An 18,100-nucleotide genomic window follows, 5' to 3' on the forward strand; every position below is an offset into this window, starting at 1 on the left:
TTGTTTTATTTACACTGCTCAGTATCATTCCATTTCCTTCTTCTTCTTCTTAGCCACGCCTAAAGCCACCTACTCGACCTCTGTTCCGCTCGTTTACCTTCCAACTCTTCCATTTCCCACGTAGCTCCATTTTCTTGACCTTTCGTTGCTTCCATCCTTCTATCCTCCAACCAACTCCGTGCACTCTTTCTCCATCTTATTTCTCTACCCCTGAGCCATCACAAGCTCCATCTCCATCTTACCTATCCACCCATACCGCTCCACCACTTCACCATCACCCAAAACTCCCATGGTAGGACATCCTGTAGAAGTTAGCAGACTTCCTGTAGAATTCCTGAGTTTCCTGTAGGATCCCCTGCAGACATCCTGTAGAAACCTGTAACCTCGGTTGCCGAGCACCTGAACGTTGTGGACTTCTATGGAATGATGTTTTGGATCCCTTGGGACCTCTTCTAGCCCTCCTGACCTTTCCCAAGCTTTCTCTCCCTTCGCACCACCTCTGCACAGCCAAACCCTAATAAGAAACAAAATCATAATCACTCCATCCACTTAAGCAAAAATACAAAAACAATGTTCTTTTTAATGGAAGTAGTTTGAGTTCATGCATTTCACATCACTAGCAATAATGGCATCATTCTTAGACACTTGCACTCCCACCATTGCATCATAGAGATTAAGCTAGTCAGATTAGGGTTTACTAGGGTTTCCATGTTTTGGTTGGCTTTCAGTTCATTTTTGCAAAGTAGATTAATTTCCTTTGAGATAGCCTTCGTCCATCATTTAGAAAGCTTCTTCTGAGAACATATAGAAGTTGGCTTGAGCCCTAGTGGACTTGTGCCAGCTGACCAAGTGACAGCTGTGACAAGAGCTAGTACTTGTGCATACAGCACTGTCGCTTCCAAGTTTGTACGAACTACAGGGTTGATAAAATTAGAGATAGGAAGCTCCAGGAGTTGTAGCATTATTGCTACAATACTGGAGCCCACCACTTTGCATTTTGACTTGAAATCTGACGGGCTTTTTTGGATGTAGCCTTTGTTGATTTCGTGTCTATTGTGCCAATCATGCCATCGCCGGCATGAGAGTCATTGTTCGATTTAGGAGGAGGAGGAATTGAGAATTCCGGTCTAGGGCATCAGGTATTTTATCGTAGAGCGTGCTAGACTGAGTGTAAATTAAGTCCAGATATTGCGCACGAGCGATAACTTGCTCTTCTGTTACGACTCCCCCCTTTGCCACATCTTCCATGATGGAAGGCAGTAATGACTTGATAAACCATTCAGCTAAGAGCTGATCGGGGACGTACGTTTTTACCATCCTACGACGACGTCGCCACTCATGTATATGATCAGATATGTGAGTGGCCGTTGTCTGTTTGAAGTTGGTAAGAAGTTTTGTTCTCGTTTCGTACCTTATTGGTAACTGAAAATGGGTTAAAAAGGTTGTGGCTAAGGTACTGAAGTTGTCGAACGAAGCTCTAGGCAATTCGATGTACCATTTTGCCGCCGGACCCATTAACGCCCTCTGAAAGAGGCGAAGTCTTATCGAATCATCATTTAAGGTGTTCGATGAACACCATAGATGAAAGGTCATCACGTGATTCGATGGATCTTCACCCAGATTTCCATTAAATTTAGGAATATCTGATGGAAGTTTATGCGGAATCGCTGGCCACCAAGGTGCGTAAGCGATTGGATAGTTTGTTAACCGATTTAAATCAGGTAACTCTAAAGTTGCTACAAAGGGTAACTGTTGATTCAGGTTAGGTGAAGCATACCCAGGATAAGATGGGATTGCCTAAGCAGTTGGTATTTGCATACCGGCATAATGCATCTGATGCTGGTATGTTTGGTAAGGTTGGTGGACATGACCATTGTAAAATGGTTGATTTTGACCGTTTTGAATGTACGGTTGCCCACTATTAGCAAAGATTTGTTGCTCAGAACCTTGGTATACTTGTTGGAATTGCGGTTGTTGGTATTGTACTAGCCATGGTTGTGAAGCCATGTGCTGTTGACCGATACTAACAGTTTGACCAAGATGAGGGGTAATTGTACCCGTCTGAACCTGTGTCATTCCACCAGTCGGCGACTGTGGTTGAGTCGCAGGGTCAAGGGGCTGTTGCATTACAACCTGAGAAACCTGAGGTTGGCATACAACAGGCAGCGCTTGAACTTGCGACACCGTCACAATAGCTGGCGTAGTCGGTATGTTTGACGTAGGTAAGCATTGTTGCATCGAATATACAACTCTTGGTTGTTGAGGTAGTATTGGTACCCAGCCGCTTGAGGTAATTCCAGTATAACCTGAATGTTGTTGTGAACTCACGTATGGATATCCTCCCGGAGGGGATAATGAAAGGGTATACTGCCCCCCATACGGTGGTAATCCAGAACTCAAGGGAATGGTTTGCCCTTGGGGACCGGACTGCCCAAATTGACCTCCAAATGGATCAATTTGTTGAGACTCAACATAAGAGTTTCCGGATATTATTCCGGATGAACAAACAGGAACAGACCATACTGTCGAAGTAGCCCCTGAGTGGGCTCCCTCTAGCGATTGAGAGCTAGTCGGGACAGATGGTATACCGACGAACATTGTCGGAGTGATAGGAGGGAGTTCTGCCGTCGCTGTGTCAGACGACACAGTCCTAGATGTTGACGGTTGTTCAGACATTTGTAGTCTATCCAAAAGGTTACCTAGCGATTCTACAGGAGCTTCCGCTGGTGGTAGACTAACTTCTGATGAAGAAGGATATAGAGTGATCCCGACTCCAAATTGCGTTGAAGTAGTTGTTGGAGGATCTTCTACAATTTCTTCTATGGCAATCAGACCAGGTGGAAGGGGAAGACTGTCAGGTCTGTAGAATATTTCTGGTGCCGAAGAAGGTATGGAATCAGCAGCGAAAGATCTTTGAAGAGTAAGACTCTCCGAACCAGTTGTAGATGGAACTGGTTCGGTAACACAAGTGTTTACTCTCAGACTAGGATCAGTATCACTGTCCCTCTGTGGCTGTTGAACTTCTTCTGTAGAGGCAGGGATTCCAGAAATGTTTGGAGTAACCGGAGTCTCTAATGTTGTTGGAACACTTGTTCTAACTTTAATAGGAGATTTGGAACTGGTTAAACGAATTCGCTTTGTCCGTACTGGCTTCGATTCCGGAGACAAAGACGGTTGACTCGTAAGCCTCCGCGAACGACGGGGTTTCAATTGACTTTCTTCCATGATTGCGGATTACTCAATCAACTAAAATAAAGGGGAAGTATGTTTCCGAATTAAATGAATTTTAGACGCTTTGACACAACTTGCTTTTTCAGTTTTTAAGAGTCGAGAAAAAACAAAAGATGACTCTAGTCTCCTTCGATTTTTAATGAGCCTGAAGTGACAAGTGCTCAGATGGACCTTTTCTGTTAAGGAGTCTGAAAAGGAACGAAAGGGACTGCTCTGGAAGTCTAGGTAGAGGGAGTACCAAACCAATCACAAAACTGCAGAATAATTTTTACAGTACGGCAGTCAATCTTCCGAATGTTGTGTTCAGTGCATTGCGATCGATAGGGCGGCAGACACGGCTTCCTATGGATAAAGGATTTAAGCCTATAGGGGTCTCCCAAAACATACTCGACGGTACGTGGGAGCACAAGTCCGTACTGGCACTTATCGTCTCAAAGTGGAGGAATCACCCAACCAACAGTGAGAACAACAGTTACCAGGCTTTACGACGCAAGAATACGTCTCTAGCCTAGACCTCTAAATGTTGTGCGTTAAGTTCCAAAGCGTTGTTAGATTCATTGAATTTATTTTAAGTTGATCTTGCTTATGAAGTTTGCCTTTTGGGTTCACCACGAGATGTAGATGTAATTCCTAAAATGCAATCTAAAGATGATAAACAAACTTTTTATCTCTTTTATGCAATGAAAATCCTAGCTACTAGGGAAAAGAAAGACAGAATCTTTTCACAAAGAGCAAAGAGCACACTGTAAATGCACTTTCCTAAATCAAGCCAAACAGACTGTCTATATGCAAATGCCCATGCATGTATTTGTTTTCGACTTTCTTAGTATATGGATGCTAAAAAGAAAGTTGATGCACAAATCTGAATTTCTTTTCAAGCGACAAACACAAACAAGCTTCTTTTCGAAATCAAAAATAGAGATGATTACGACACCTTACGATTTTGAAATGAATACTCATTTTTGACACTAGAAAATCACAAATTCAGACCAAAAGCAATAGTAACAGGATAATCAACCATCAACAGCAATCAAACTCTTTCCTACAATTGAAATCGACACTTACGACAGATTCAAATCAAAGGACGACAATACGATTACGCTACTTTTGCTAAGGAGAACTGTAAATGACTCAACAAACACACAAAAACATCTACAGTTATTTTGTACAAAGGAGGCAGAATAACAGCAAGGAAAAGGGGGTTTCAAACAGACATATACTGACCACAGGCAGCAAAATTCAGAGATAGAACTGGAAAGAATGAAGCACAAGAACCACAGCTGCACAGGGCTAGTCTGATCAGCACACCTGTAACACAGAGAATCTGAAATGCAGCGCAGGTTGCCCTTTCGGGAAGTGCGCTGAAATTCAGGATCTCTTAACAGTACCTGCGCTGGGCCAGAAACGAGACTCTGTCCGGGTTCCGGGTCACAGTTTGCAGTTCAGTCTTTGGTTTTTGGCCGAGTAAAAAGCAATCAGTAATTCAACAATCAGGGGTAGATCTAAGGAGGATCTAAGAGCTATCACAAGGGCAATCAGATAGTTTGTGAATCAGTTGTTTAAATCATAAACAGATCCAGTGAATGGATTGAAGCAGCAGATGTCTACTTTGTATTTGTTATGGCAAATGCAGTTCGAATGCCACTTATAAGTTTATGAAACAAACAAACAAAGAATGATAAACAAACAAACTAATTAGTTCCCCAGCGGAGTCACCATTTTGTTACAGGGAGAACTGCTCTATCCCACTAAGGTGTGACAGCTTCCTTAGAAACAAACAGAGAAAAACTACTTTTGTATTTCCTTTATGAACTATAGATAGAGAGGAATAGAAAGAACCAACCTGTGTCTTGCGCTAATCCTTTGATCCAATCCCTCTCTTCTTTGATAGTCTCCAGCTACCTGCTCCCTTACTTGCCCAGCTTCACAAAGTACCTGTAAGATCACAGAAGAAGAACACTATACAAAGACATGGATCTATATTCATAAACAACTTAGGATCAGATTTAAGTTAACCATACAAATGTAACAAGCATCAATGATACAAAAGCATGGAGGAAAACTCAAATAGATTTTATTGATAAACAAGAAAAGATCCAGGAGGAGTTACAACCAGTGGTTCCTGACCCAGCATCAACCTCCCAGCAAAGAAGCCCCTCTTCACCTCAAACAAAGCATAGACCACCCAACAATCTGATGTTTGTCTCAAAAAACCAACAGCAATTCCTTACAATATGCAAAATTCCAGCCTCTGGATCTCTGGGATGAGGGATCCATATATAGATATCTGTAAGGAGGATGAGTCAGCTTGTGATTTGATTAGTGTCTTCTCTCTGTCAGTTCTTGCTTCCACTTGGAGACTGAAGGCCTCTTACTCGTCCTTGGTCGAATTCAGTGAGGCAAGTGTCATAGGAGAAGATTCTGGAAGCTTCCATTGTCTCTCCACCTCGCGGAATGACACTGCCATTTGTCATTTCTCGCCCATCCACCCCACAGAAGGGACTTTTGAAATGCAGCGCACCCTCACAGTGTATTTAGGTGCAATGCAATGCACCTAGCCAGTGGAGCAGCTGAAATGATCCTGTTTTGACTTATTCTGAGCAGTTTCTAGTGGAGAACTTCTGGGAGAAGCTGTAATTTGTTGACCTTGTTCCTTTAGGGGTTAGAACAACACTTTTAGGGACTTAGGAGCCCTTGGTTTATGGACATTTCATGCTTGGAGTTGTAAGGCACAAAAATGTCTATAACACACTTGGACCCCCACCACTATTTCTTTCAGTTTTTCAGTTTCCTTAATTGTAACACAATTTACTATTTTTGGTAGCTTTTTGGGTTGTGAAATTTATGAGTCTTTTTTGAGGCCCTAAACGACATTTTTTTTAATGGGAAAAATACTTTTGATTGATATTTGCAATTGAAAGTTGTAGTCCTCGGATATATATTTCTAGCTAGGTATTGTGCATGTCAAACAGAGATTGTACGCCAAAGTTACGACCTCGGGAAGTTGATGTACCAATTTACCCAAACGAGGCCCGTAGTTTTGGCGTTTCATCTCCTAGGGTTAGGTTTTAAGATGTTTAAGGTTTTTCATTGTTTCTCAATAATAAATAGGCCTTTGAGCCTCATTATAACACAATTCAAAGGCATGTAGCCTCCACACCTCTTCTGAGAGTTAAGCTACCATCACCTGTGCTAGTTTATTTCCATTTTAGTATGTAAGCATATTTCAGTTCTTTGATATTAATGAAATGAAGTTTTATTTCTGCTGCATCTCTATGTATATGTATAATTCTATATTTTTTGTGTTCCTTCATAAGTCTGGATCATAATTAAATATTCCAAATACCTTTTTGGGGAGAAGCAGATCCTATATAGAGCTTAAGTTAGAGTAAACAACAAGAATGCCCCTTATGAACTATGGAAAGGTATACCTTCTTCAGTTAAACATTTCAAAGGATTTAGAAGCAAGTGTTACAACAAGATAGATGATGAAAAGTTAGGGAAGTTTGATTCTTGAGTAAATTAAGGAACCTTTATTGGCTATTCATCTAAACGAAAAGGCTACAAATGATACAAAAAAAGAGTACACAAGATAATACAAAGCATTGATGTAAGAATAAATTAAAAAGAAAATAAACAAGAAAATAAATATCCATAGGAGCATGAAAAGGAATAATAATAAGAAGAAGACCAAAAAGAACAAGAGAAGGTGATAAAACTTCAACATCAAAAGACTTCATCTAGATATGTTCAGAAGTATCATCCAAAACATCAAATATTTGGCAATAAAGATTCAACGGTTCATACCATAAGGAAATTGATAAGCATACCAAGGCATGCAAAATTTTCCTTGTTATCTGAAATATAACCCAAGAATTTTCACAAGTTAGTGAAGATGAGCATTGAATCAATGCTATGGAGAACGGGCTAAATCAAATTGAAATAAAATGAGACATGGGAACTGCCTATAATAAAAGAGAAGAACATAATTGACACTAAGTGAGTCTTCAAGAACAAATTGAATGAGGATGGATAAAATGTATGTACAAGTGGAAGGCATCAATTTTCAAGAAACTTTTGCTCTAGTTTTTTTTTTTTTTAACAGGAACGGTTATGAGTTGTATTAATGGGCTGGTCTAAATACCAGTCTTCTGAATACAATAGATATGGGCACTATCCAGTTGGGTTCTTCCTTCTGAGAATCTTTTAGTCTTGCTGTCCACTTCCATTTGGATTCAGCAATTGCGCTTTTATTTCCTATTTGCCCCAATTTAAATATACATACAAACAGCTTTAAAATTAAGCAAAAAAACATCTTCTGAAATGCTTTAGGGAATTGGAACCCAGGCTTCTTCTCCACCTCTTTTCAAAGTTCCGGCCGAAACAGAGCAGCTTTATTGGCTTCAAGATCTGCCTCCTTGTTGTTGTCTCTCAGCACGTGAAAGAATTTCAGTTTTTGAAACGTCTTTGCCATTCCTCTGATTCTATGGATCAGTCTTGCTAGTCTTAAATCTCGTGGAATGGAGCCAGTCACCATCAGTTTGATGATCACTTCAGAGTCCCCCAGGATATTGGCCTCTTTAATTTCCAGATTCTGAAGATATTTGAGTCCTTGGAAGAGGGCAAATGCTTCAGCTTGGATGCTGGAGTTGATTCCCAATCCCCAGGCAAAATGGAGGATCTCTGCACCATCTATGTTTTTAATTACTCCCCCTGCTCCAGCGCTGCCCGGATTACCTTTTGCTGCACCATCGAAGAAGAGGGAGTGCATCCTCTGGTTGAGAATCCAGTCTTGAAAGTCCTCTCTGCCTTTTCCCCTTATTTGCCATTCCTCTGGTGGAGCCAAGCTTCTGATATTTTGCTGAAAATTCAGGTTCAAGGAGGACCCCCAATCTTTGTCTAACTGAGTGAGGTTGGAGTCGTCTATGTGACCTCCCAGACATTCTTTTATTTGGGACTTTACCTTGATCGCCACTATCTTGGCGGTGTGATGGAGACTCCTGAAGATTCTGCTGTTGCGCTCAAGCCATAGCTGCCAGCAGCAAATTTTTAGCAGTGATGCCCAGGCCGCTTTGATCCCTTTGTTTTTGGGAGGGGGTCCGGGAAAGCAAGTTTTCCAGGTGGCAAACAGATCTGATATGGTCGCTGGAAGCTCGAATTTGGGATTCCAATGCTCCATCAGTTCTCTCCAGACCTGAATTGAGAATTTACAATTTAGAATCAGGTGAGTGGCGCTTTCCTCAAAGTCATAGCACAGCGAGCACCTGGACGGTCCATAGAAACCACGCCTCTGGAGCTTGTCTTCTGTTAAAATTTTCCTGTGGCACAGTAACCAGCAAAAGATATCTATTTTTGGTAGCGTGGGGTTGCCCCATACTGCTTTCCACGGGGCCGGGTCGATGGGCGCGTTTGGGATTGCGTCTAGACACGCATATCCTTGGGCGACTGTGTAACCCGTAGAGTGAACGCCCCATCCTCACATGTCCTTCTTGTTAATGCGCACAGGTGCGATGCCATTCAGAAGATCGCGGAAGTGTGCGAGTTCTTGATGCAGGTCTGAGGGCAGATCCGGCAGGCTCCAGCCTGCCCACTGCGCACCATTCCAGGTGGAGATGTCCCACAGTTTATTCTTCCCTGCAGCCACCAAACGATCCTTCAGTGATTTCAGATTTGGACTATCTCCGATAGGATCTCGGTCCATGATCCGGTCCCTCCAAAGATTAATTTTTTTGCCGTTTCCGGGAATCCAATAGGCTTTTGATTGGATCAAAGGGGCCGCTTTGGAGCAAAGATTGACGAAGGGCGTATTCCCTTGAGGCAGGGGACCGTCTAAGCATCTCAGCCTTGCTCCTTTGAGATATTTTCGCCAGAGAGATGTCTGTGCCCAGCCTGGCTTAGGCGCAATAATTCTCCATAGAAGTTTAGCTCCCATTGCTATGTTCTGGTAAAGGAGCTTTTTGAAGTTGAGCCCTCCCTCCATCTTAGGCTTGAGGACAGTCTCCCAATTGACAAGCTGGAATCTTCTCTCATTGTGTTTACCCCCTTTCCAAAAGAAATTTCTGATGTATTGTTCCATTTTCTGGAGTATACCCTTAGGCGCCAGAAGCACAGCGAACTGGAATAACGGAAGACTGCTAAGGACAGCCTTGATGAGGACTGTCTTACCTGCCATATTTAACCAATTAACTCCCCATGCCTGGAGTTTACATTTAAACTTTTCTACCTGGGGCATCCAGTCCCTACTTTAGGCTCGTTTGAGGAAGACTGGCAGCCCCAGATACTTAAACGAAGTCCATTGTGAGGAAGCTGCAAATCCTAGGCATCTGGAGATAGAGCTGATCAAAGAGGGCGAAGTGTTCCAACAGTAAGTGTGGCACTTACCCTTGTTGAGGCTGCTACCAAACTCCGTGCAGTACTCCTCGAGCACCTCTTTAAATTTTCTAGCCGAGTGGATCGAGGCTGTCCCAAGCAGTAGGGTATTGTCTGCAAATAATGCATGATTTATGTTTTGGACCCCCCTTGCTATAGATATCCCTGTTATCTCCTGCTCTTGCATTTGATTGTTTAGGTGAAAGCTGAGCACTGAAGCTTGGATTACAAACAACAGGGGGGACAAGGGGCAACCCTGTCTTAACCCTCTTGTAGCTTTGAAGAAACCTGCAGATCTACCATTGATTAATGGGGCGATCCATGGTTCCGATATGCAGGCTCGGATCCAATTGATGAATCTCTCCCCAAATCCAAATTTTTTCAACACATTCAACAGAAAACTATGGTTAACTCGATCAAAGGCATTTGCAAGGTCTAGCTTGATTGCCATACCTTGTTCCTTGCGTTGCTGACTTGAAAGAATTGCCTCTTGGACAAGAGTGAAATTGTCTACTAAGTTCCTTCCATGGATGAAGCCTCCTTGGTTCTCCGGGATGATTTTAGGAAGGATATACTTCAACCTATTAGCAATGACTTTTGTGATCAGTTTGTAGCCAGTGTTGCACAGCGATATGGGCCGAAACCTGTTGAAGGAGTTGGCTCCCTTTTCCTTGGGGATGAGAGCTAGGAAGGAAGAGTTGGTGCTTCCTCCTAGTTTCTGGCAAGCCTGCGATTTTAGGACCATTTTATATAAGTCTTTCCCCACTATGTGCCAGCAGGTTTGGAGAAAAGAGGCGGAAAAGCCATCAGGGCCAGGGGATTTGTCAGGATTCATGGCATAGAGGGCTCTTTTGACTTCATCCATAGTGACTTTACTTTCTAAGTGATGGTTCATATCAACAGATATTGAGGAGGGGATACCATCCAACAAACTAAAGTTCTGGTTCGAATTGTTTTCTTTACTATACAACCCTTTGAAATGGAGATGAGATGCCTGTTTGATACTTGCAAAGTCCTTATGAGTGATATCCGCTTCCTTAATTTCTTTGATGGAGTTGAAACCTTTTCTGGCTTCCGCATACTTATGAAAGAATGATGTATTTCTGTCTCCTGCCTTTAGCCAGAGGCATCGTGATTTAATCCTCCACGTTTCTTCTTCAGTCAGGCAATCTTGATGGTAGCATTGCTGGAGATGAGCCTCCTTATCTAGAGTCTCTCTGGTTATATTCTCCTCTTCTGCGTTCAGCTGAAATGCTTCGAGTTGGCTTTGGATATTTTTCCTATCAGATGCTGGGTTTGCAATAGTTTTGGCCCAGCTCTTCAGGGTTGTTTTCAGTCTCCTGAGTTTTTCTTCCCAGATATAAAATGGGGATCCAGTGACTGGTTGAGACCAGCTTTCTTTCACAATCTGCAAGAAGTTTGGTTCCTTGATCCATAATGGGCTAAACTTGAAGGGAATGGGACCTAGATCCGCGTGGGCTCGGAGGGTGAGCTTGATTGGCTTGTGATCTGAGATGCTACAAGGAAGAATATGCATACTGGCATCTAGTCCAAGCATAAGATAAGAGCTATGCACCAAGAATCTGTCCAGCCTTGCTGCAATATGGCCTGGACCTATTCTTTTATTGGACCAAGTGTACATACCTGAGACGGGCTTGATATCTAGCAGATCCCAGTCTTGGAGGAGATCCTCGACCCATTCCCTTGCCGGATCTCGTACAATGGAGCCCCCTCTCTTTTCGGTAGAATGCAAAGTGATGTTCAGGTCGCCTGCTATGATGACATTTTCTAAAGTAATCAGATCTGCTTGCTGCCTTAAGGAGTCCCAGCAGCTCTTTTTCTCTCCAGCATTTACCAGAACATAAACATTGAAAAGGCAGAGGATTTCTTTTGTAATAACATGCTGCATCTTTACCATCGCCCAGTGGGTGTTTGATGCCTCCACCACCAACGAAAATCTGTTTTCATTCCAAAGAGTACCCAACCCTCCAGAAGCTCCTCGGGCTGAGACAGCTGAAGCATTACTGTTTTTCCATAGTTTTTTACTTACCTGGAGAAAATCAGATTCCTCCATCTTAGTCTCCTGGAGAAGGAGTATGTCCGGGGCCTCTATTCTTATTAAGTTTCTTATCGCTTCTTCTTTTATTTTGCTGCCCATACCCCTACAATTCTAGGAGATGATCTTCATTATTTACCTTTGTTTGGATGGGCTCCCTTGGAGCCTTGTGGCTGGTTTCTTATCATCTTCGGTTTTTTTGCTAGCAGCTTCTCCAATGTTGGTTGGCTACCCTGGAGTTTATCTTTGTACGTTTCATGTTCTCTTTTCTCCCGATCCGTTTTACGTCCTCTTGTAGATCTCCTTACCGAGGATTGGGATACTCCTATTTCCCCTTCCTCCTCTGATTCTTCTGATTCTTGATCCTCCTCCTCGGCTACTTCAGGGGTACCTTTTGAGCTTTCTGCAGCTCCCTTGTCCTTATCGCTGAGTGGTTGGGGATCTTTGTCTGGGGCCTCTGGCATCTGAGCTGCTTCTTCATGAGAATCCTCTGGTTGGGAGCTGAGAGGGCCGAACCTGTTCTCTAGATTGATCGAGGGCTGGGACTGCTGGATCTGTTGGGCAGGGTCCTTTGGAAGGTCTTTGCCTGTAACTCCTCCCTGCCTCTGGTTCTTAGGTGCCGTTTTGGATCGTTTTACCTGGTTCCAACCGGCCTCCTTCCCTTGAGCTACTTCGATGGCCGTTGGACAGTTTCTGGCGAAGTGTCCATAGACCTGGCATTTCCGGCATTTGAAAGGCAACTGTTCATAGTCTAACTTCTGCACATGTGTCCAGTTCCCTACTTTGAGTTTGATGGCCTCAGGAAGCCCCTCCTCCAGATCCACCTCTACGCAGATCCTTGCGCAGTCATATTGATCCTTGTTGTTCGCTCGATCAATGAATTTCCCTAGGGCATTTCCAATATGCATCAGGGAGTCCCAGTTCCAGCAATGAACCGGGAGATTGGGGAGCCTTACCCAAACCGGAACAGCTTTGGGCACATCTACTGTTGGATCAAAGTCGGGAGTCCATTTGTTCAGGTACAGACCCTGGGGGCCCATAAAGTAAGGGCCATTTCGAAAGATCAGCTCCTTATCTTCTTTGGAGGTAAACTCAAAGAGGAAGAATCCTCGACCCAGGAAATAAGATGTCACACTTTCGCAGATCAGCGGCAACCAATTTCTTTTAACCCAACTCTCTGTCGACTTGGGAGAAGGCCATAAGCCAGTAAACTGACCTATGAGGGCCCTCTCAGACAGAGACAGAGCAACCTGGATCGGGGTTTCCGGAGGTAATGAAATCTCGGGGATATCGTCAAGTTTCTTGACGAATCTCGCTGCTTCTGCATTTTTCTTCTTGGGCAACCCTTCAAGAAGGCGACTAAACACTTCAGCAGGGGAGCTTGCCGACGGAGGAGGAGAGGAAGTGGTCTGGGGGGTGCCCAGCACCTCCATGGGCCCAAGATCTGATTGGCAGATCAAGGCTCCATGATCCTCAATAGGCACAGTCGCAAAGGAAGCGCGGACGGATCCTCAGCTGGTTCAACCACGAAAGCGCGCAGGGGCGGGGATCAGCGAACTGGTCAACAGATCCGAGCTCGATTTGGATAGCGCTGGGGCAAAGCCGAAGGCGGCAGCTCTCAGGCGGCAGCAAGATGGTCAACCTCAACGGTACGAGAACTGTGTCCCTAAGAAACTTTTGCTCTAGTTGCTAGACTTGAAACTATTAAAATTTTCTTGTCATTTGCATGTTTTATAAAGTTCAAAGTCTATCAAATGGATGACAAGTTATCTTTCTTGAATGGGGAATTAGAAGAAGAAGTGTATGTTGAACAACTAGAGAGTTCCAGCTATCAGAAAATCAAGACTATGTATGTAGATTGAAAAGATATCTTTATAGACTAAAGCAAGCTCACAGGGGCCTGGTACTCAAGACTCAACAAATATCTACAACAACAAATTTTCAAAAGGGGAACAACAGGTAGCAACCTTTACATCAAATCCAATAATGATAATTTATTGATCATTATTATCTATGTGGATGATATAATTTTTGGAAGTGATGTTGACATAATGATTCAAAGGTTTGCAGTATAAATGAAGAAAGAGTTTCAATATCCATACTAGGAGAATTGCCATTCTTCCTAGGATTGCAACATGTTTAATCAAGTAAAGGTATATTCATCTCAAACTAAATATGTTAAGGAGATTTTGAAGAAGTTTGGAGTGGAAAATTTCATGGTTGTTTGCACTCCCATGGTCACAGGATGCAAATTAGGAAGAGATGATAAATTTCTGGATGTAAATAAAACTTTGTGCAATTCATTGATTGATAACTTATTATATTTGACAACATTAAGACATGATATCATGCAAGCTGTGGGATCAATTGCAAGGTTTCAATATTCTCCAACGGAGGCACATATGGCAATAAAAGGAATTTTCATATATTTGAAGGCGACAAGGGTTATGGTACTCAAGAAGCAAACATTTCACCTCAACATCATATATTGATGCAAATTGGGTATGAAGTGTTGATGAAAAGAAAAGTACTGGTGTAGGAGAATTTTCTTGGGAAATTGTGTAGTATAATGGTTGAGCAAGAAACATGAAGGTTTTAACCATGTACATAAATTTCCAGCAAAAATATTCTTTAAAAATGAAAAATGGAAAATATACAATGGAGGGAGTGGAAAATATACACAAAGATTTTCTCCTAGAACCCAAAAGAGGGAAAACCAAATTGATTTTTCATTATGTTCTTTTAAATGTTACAATAAATTATATACATTCCAAATCATTCATAAATTCCTAATCCATTAACCCTAGATTAGTACATAATCATTGTTCCCTTGATAAGATCTACAAAATACCATGGGCAAAACCATCATACCCAAAACCATGCATAAAAACCATGTGAAAAACCATGGGTGGGTTCACCTACCATACTTGGGTCCACCCCCATCCTTGGGTCCACCCAACCATCCTTGTGTTTACATAAATGTTTTTTTGGGGTGCTACCCCAAACCCCGTGATGTGGGGCTGCCGCCCCACATAAATGGTCATTCTTCCTAGGATTGCAACTTGTTTAATCAGGTAAAGGTATATCCATCTCTCAAACCAAATATGTTAAGGATATTTTGAAGAAGTTTGGAATGGAAAATTTCATGGTTGTTAGCACTCCCATAGTCACGAGATGCAAATTAGGAAGAGATGATAAATTTCTAGATGTAAATAAAACTTTTTGCAATTCAATGATTGATAACTTATTATATTTGACAACATTAAGACATGATATCAAGCAAGTTGTAGGATCAATTGCAAGGTTTCAATATTTCCCAAAGGAGGTTCATGTGGCAATAAAAAGAATTTTAATATATTTGAAGGCGACAAGGGTTATGTCACTCAAGAAGCAAACATTTCACCTCAACATCATATATTGATGCAAATCATGTATGAAGTGTTGATGAAAAGAAAAGTATTGGTGTAGGAGAATCTTTCTTGGGAAATTTTGTAGTATAATGGTTGAGAAAGAAACATGAAGGTTTTAACCATGTACATAAATTACTTGCAAAAAGATTCTTTAAAAATGAAAAATGGGAAATATAAAATGGAGGGAGTATAAAATATACACAAATATTTTCTCATGGAACCCAAAACTGGGAAAACCATATTAATTTTTCATTATGTTCCTTTCAATGTTACAACACATTATATACATGCCAAATCATTCATAAATTCCTAATCCATTAACCCTGGATTAGAACATAATCATAGTTCCCTTGATCAGATCTACAAAATACCATGGGAAAAACCATCATGTCCAATACCATGCGTAACAACCATGTGTGAAAACATGGGTGGGTTCGCCTACCATACTTCGGTCCACCCCCCATCCTTGGATCCGCCCAACCATCCTTGGGTCCACCCAACCATCCTTGGGTTCAAATTTTTTTTTTGGGTGCTACCCCAAACCTCATGTAGGGGGGCTGTTGCCCCACCTGCAGCCCCCCACCCCCTACTGCACCCATAACAACACATACAACTAATCTTTCAAATAATATAACACATACCAAACAAAACAAACCTCAATCTCTCTATCCATAGCTAATGCAAAATATATTGCAAAAACAACATGCTATAATCAAGTCCTCTAGATGAAGCAGACTTTGAAAGATATCAATGTATAGTACGATCAACCTATATTAATTATCTATGGTAAAATAAGTGCAATCAATATATCAAAGAATCCTATTACACATTCAAAGGAAAAACATATTCCTATCAAATGTAATTTCCTTAAAGAACATATAGTTTATTCGAATGTTAAGTTAAAATTAAGTGCTACTAAAGAGCACCCTGCAAATATATTTACCAAAAACCTTCCTAGAGAAACATTTGAATATCTAAGAAAAAATTTGGATGTGATATCTCTCTCATCTCATAAGTAATAGGAAAGTATCATGAGAAGTTAGAGACTACAGTAATCTAGATCACATCAAGAAGATGGTAGCTTTAGAGAGTGTGTTGTAGGAGAAGAATTAATGAGAATTATTGGGAATAATTGAATATAATTGAATGACATGAGAGATCAAATAGAGACTTGTTCATTAAAATGCATCATCAAAGGATATTACTTACACATAGGAAGAAAAAGAAAGTGGATATACAAAGTATTAAAGCTTATGGTCAAGGCAAGAAACCTCGTGCTCCCGATTTATCAAAACTAGAGATAATTTCATTTGAGATGATGCATCAATTTATGAGGAGTATCCCTTTTCCATTGATTTCAAACTTGGGGAGAAATTGTAGACAAAAGAAAAATTGCAGATAAGGGGGAGCTTCATCGAAGAAGTTGAAAACAAAAGAATTTTAAAACTAAGGATAAATACTAGACCAAGGGATCCTCAATGAAGAAGTTGCAGACATAAGGAGAATATTTTATAGTCAGGGGGAGTTTCTCGACACTTTGCCAAAAAAATTGAGGGTTTCAATCAAATTACAAAGGACGAGATTATTGAATAATGTTGTAATTGATTCCAAATCTATGAGGAGACCCAAAGGTGAGAGCACAACCCAAAGTGGGAGCTCAATCAAAGGTGGGATCACTAGCTAAGGCACAAAAGAAAACAAGGGAAAACTTTTAAGAAACCTCAAAAGTGGTCTAAGTAGGGAGCACATTTAGGTGTGGGAAGAGGAAAAAGTGGAAAACCTCAAAATTTCTCTACGGTGGGAGCACTAGGAATAAACCTTAAATTTCGAAGAAACCTCAAAGTCTTGAAGAAAAACCACATATTTCTTTAAAATGAAAAATTCCTACAAATTCAATGTTTAGGGAACTTTGTCATTAATTAATAGATAGACATTTTTCCATCAATTGGTGGTATTTATAAAAACATAAAAAATGACACAACTTATATTTTTTTATTTCTCTTTCCTTAGAGTATTCTTCTTTGGTGGCCTAGCTGAGCCCACACACCAGTCACGAAATATTACTATTTAAACATTTTCTAGAAACCTACAATTGGTGGTTCTTTCCCTCCTCCCCACTAGTAACAACATGTATTACAAACACCAACAAAGTATGAGTTAAACTTAGATAGATTTAGTAATAAATATTTAGAATAGTAATAGTAGTAGTAGTCGGTTAGATTTTTATTGTAGGTTAGTTTAGGATATGGAAATAGGCCCATTATATTAGTGAGTACCAACATAGAAAACAAGTAAGGTTCTAATTAGGGCCTCGATCAGGTGGTAACTGATTGTTGCAGGGGTAGAATTTATCCATCTGTCAATAAAACCCAACTATTTCAATCTTCATTATTGTGAACAACAACATTTTTCTACTCAATATGTTTGCAACCCTGTTCTCCTTCTTGAATTTTCACTTAAACATAGAAGTGTAGCTTTGTATGAACATGATCCATCTCACATGCATTTCATTCAACTTCACTTGTTGGTAAACTCATTTAATAAAAGATTATGTATTTAATGTTCAATGCTTGCATAATGGTATAAGACACAATATTATAAATAAAATTATTTTATGTGCTTCATACAACTTTTGTCCAAGCATGTTATCAATTTCCCTTCATGTACTCACTTATAATTCACATGGAAAACTTTTTTAAAACTGGATAGTGCCAATGTACTAGTTGTAATCTTCTAATTCAACATCTCAAATTCTTTTGTGCTTGTATATCCCTCTAAATCCAAATGTTTTAATATAAATCATAAATTAATTATATGTGTAACCCATTAAATCCTAAAATAAACTTCCTATAAAACTTTTCAAAGCCATTAAAACTTCTCAAATTAGTGACACCGTGAGAAACAAGTTATTCTAACTTTGCGTATGCTTATTTTGTGTCCATGCATACTCCAACATTAGACATCACAAATCTAAAGCATGCCAACTCCCTTATAAATACTTTACACTTCTTCAACCTAATGCTTGTGGAACCAT

At 40.9% G+C, this 18,100-nt stretch overlaps 1 protein-coding gene across 1 annotated transcript; it reads right to left on the reverse strand.

The window, feature by feature from the left end:
• Positions 1 to 7,597: 7,597 nt before the first annotated feature.
• LOC149229148 (uncharacterized) lies at positions 7,598 to 13,089 on the reverse strand. Its single transcript, XM_089380962.1, has 5 exons — positions 12,613 to 13,089; positions 11,965 to 12,369; positions 10,054 to 11,650; positions 8,712 to 9,396; positions 7,598 to 8,549 (listed from the first exon to the last, which is right to left on the reverse strand). The coding sequence occupies exons 1-5, from the start codon at positions 13,087 to 13,089 to the stop codon at positions 7,598 to 7,600; spliced, it is 4,116 nt and encodes a 1,371-aa protein (XP_089237088.1).
• Between the last annotated feature and the right edge of the window lie 5,011 nt (positions 13,090 to 18,100).

The sequence above is a fragment of the Pinus tabuliformis genome, chromosome J (assembly GCF_031772625.1).
Source record: "Pinus tabuliformis cultivar Carrire ecotype Pingquan chromosome J, CPIR1, whole genome shotgun sequence".
In the NCBI taxonomy this organism is placed as follows: domain Eukaryota; kingdom Viridiplantae; phylum Streptophyta; class Pinopsida; order Pinales; family Pinaceae; genus Pinus; species Pinus tabuliformis.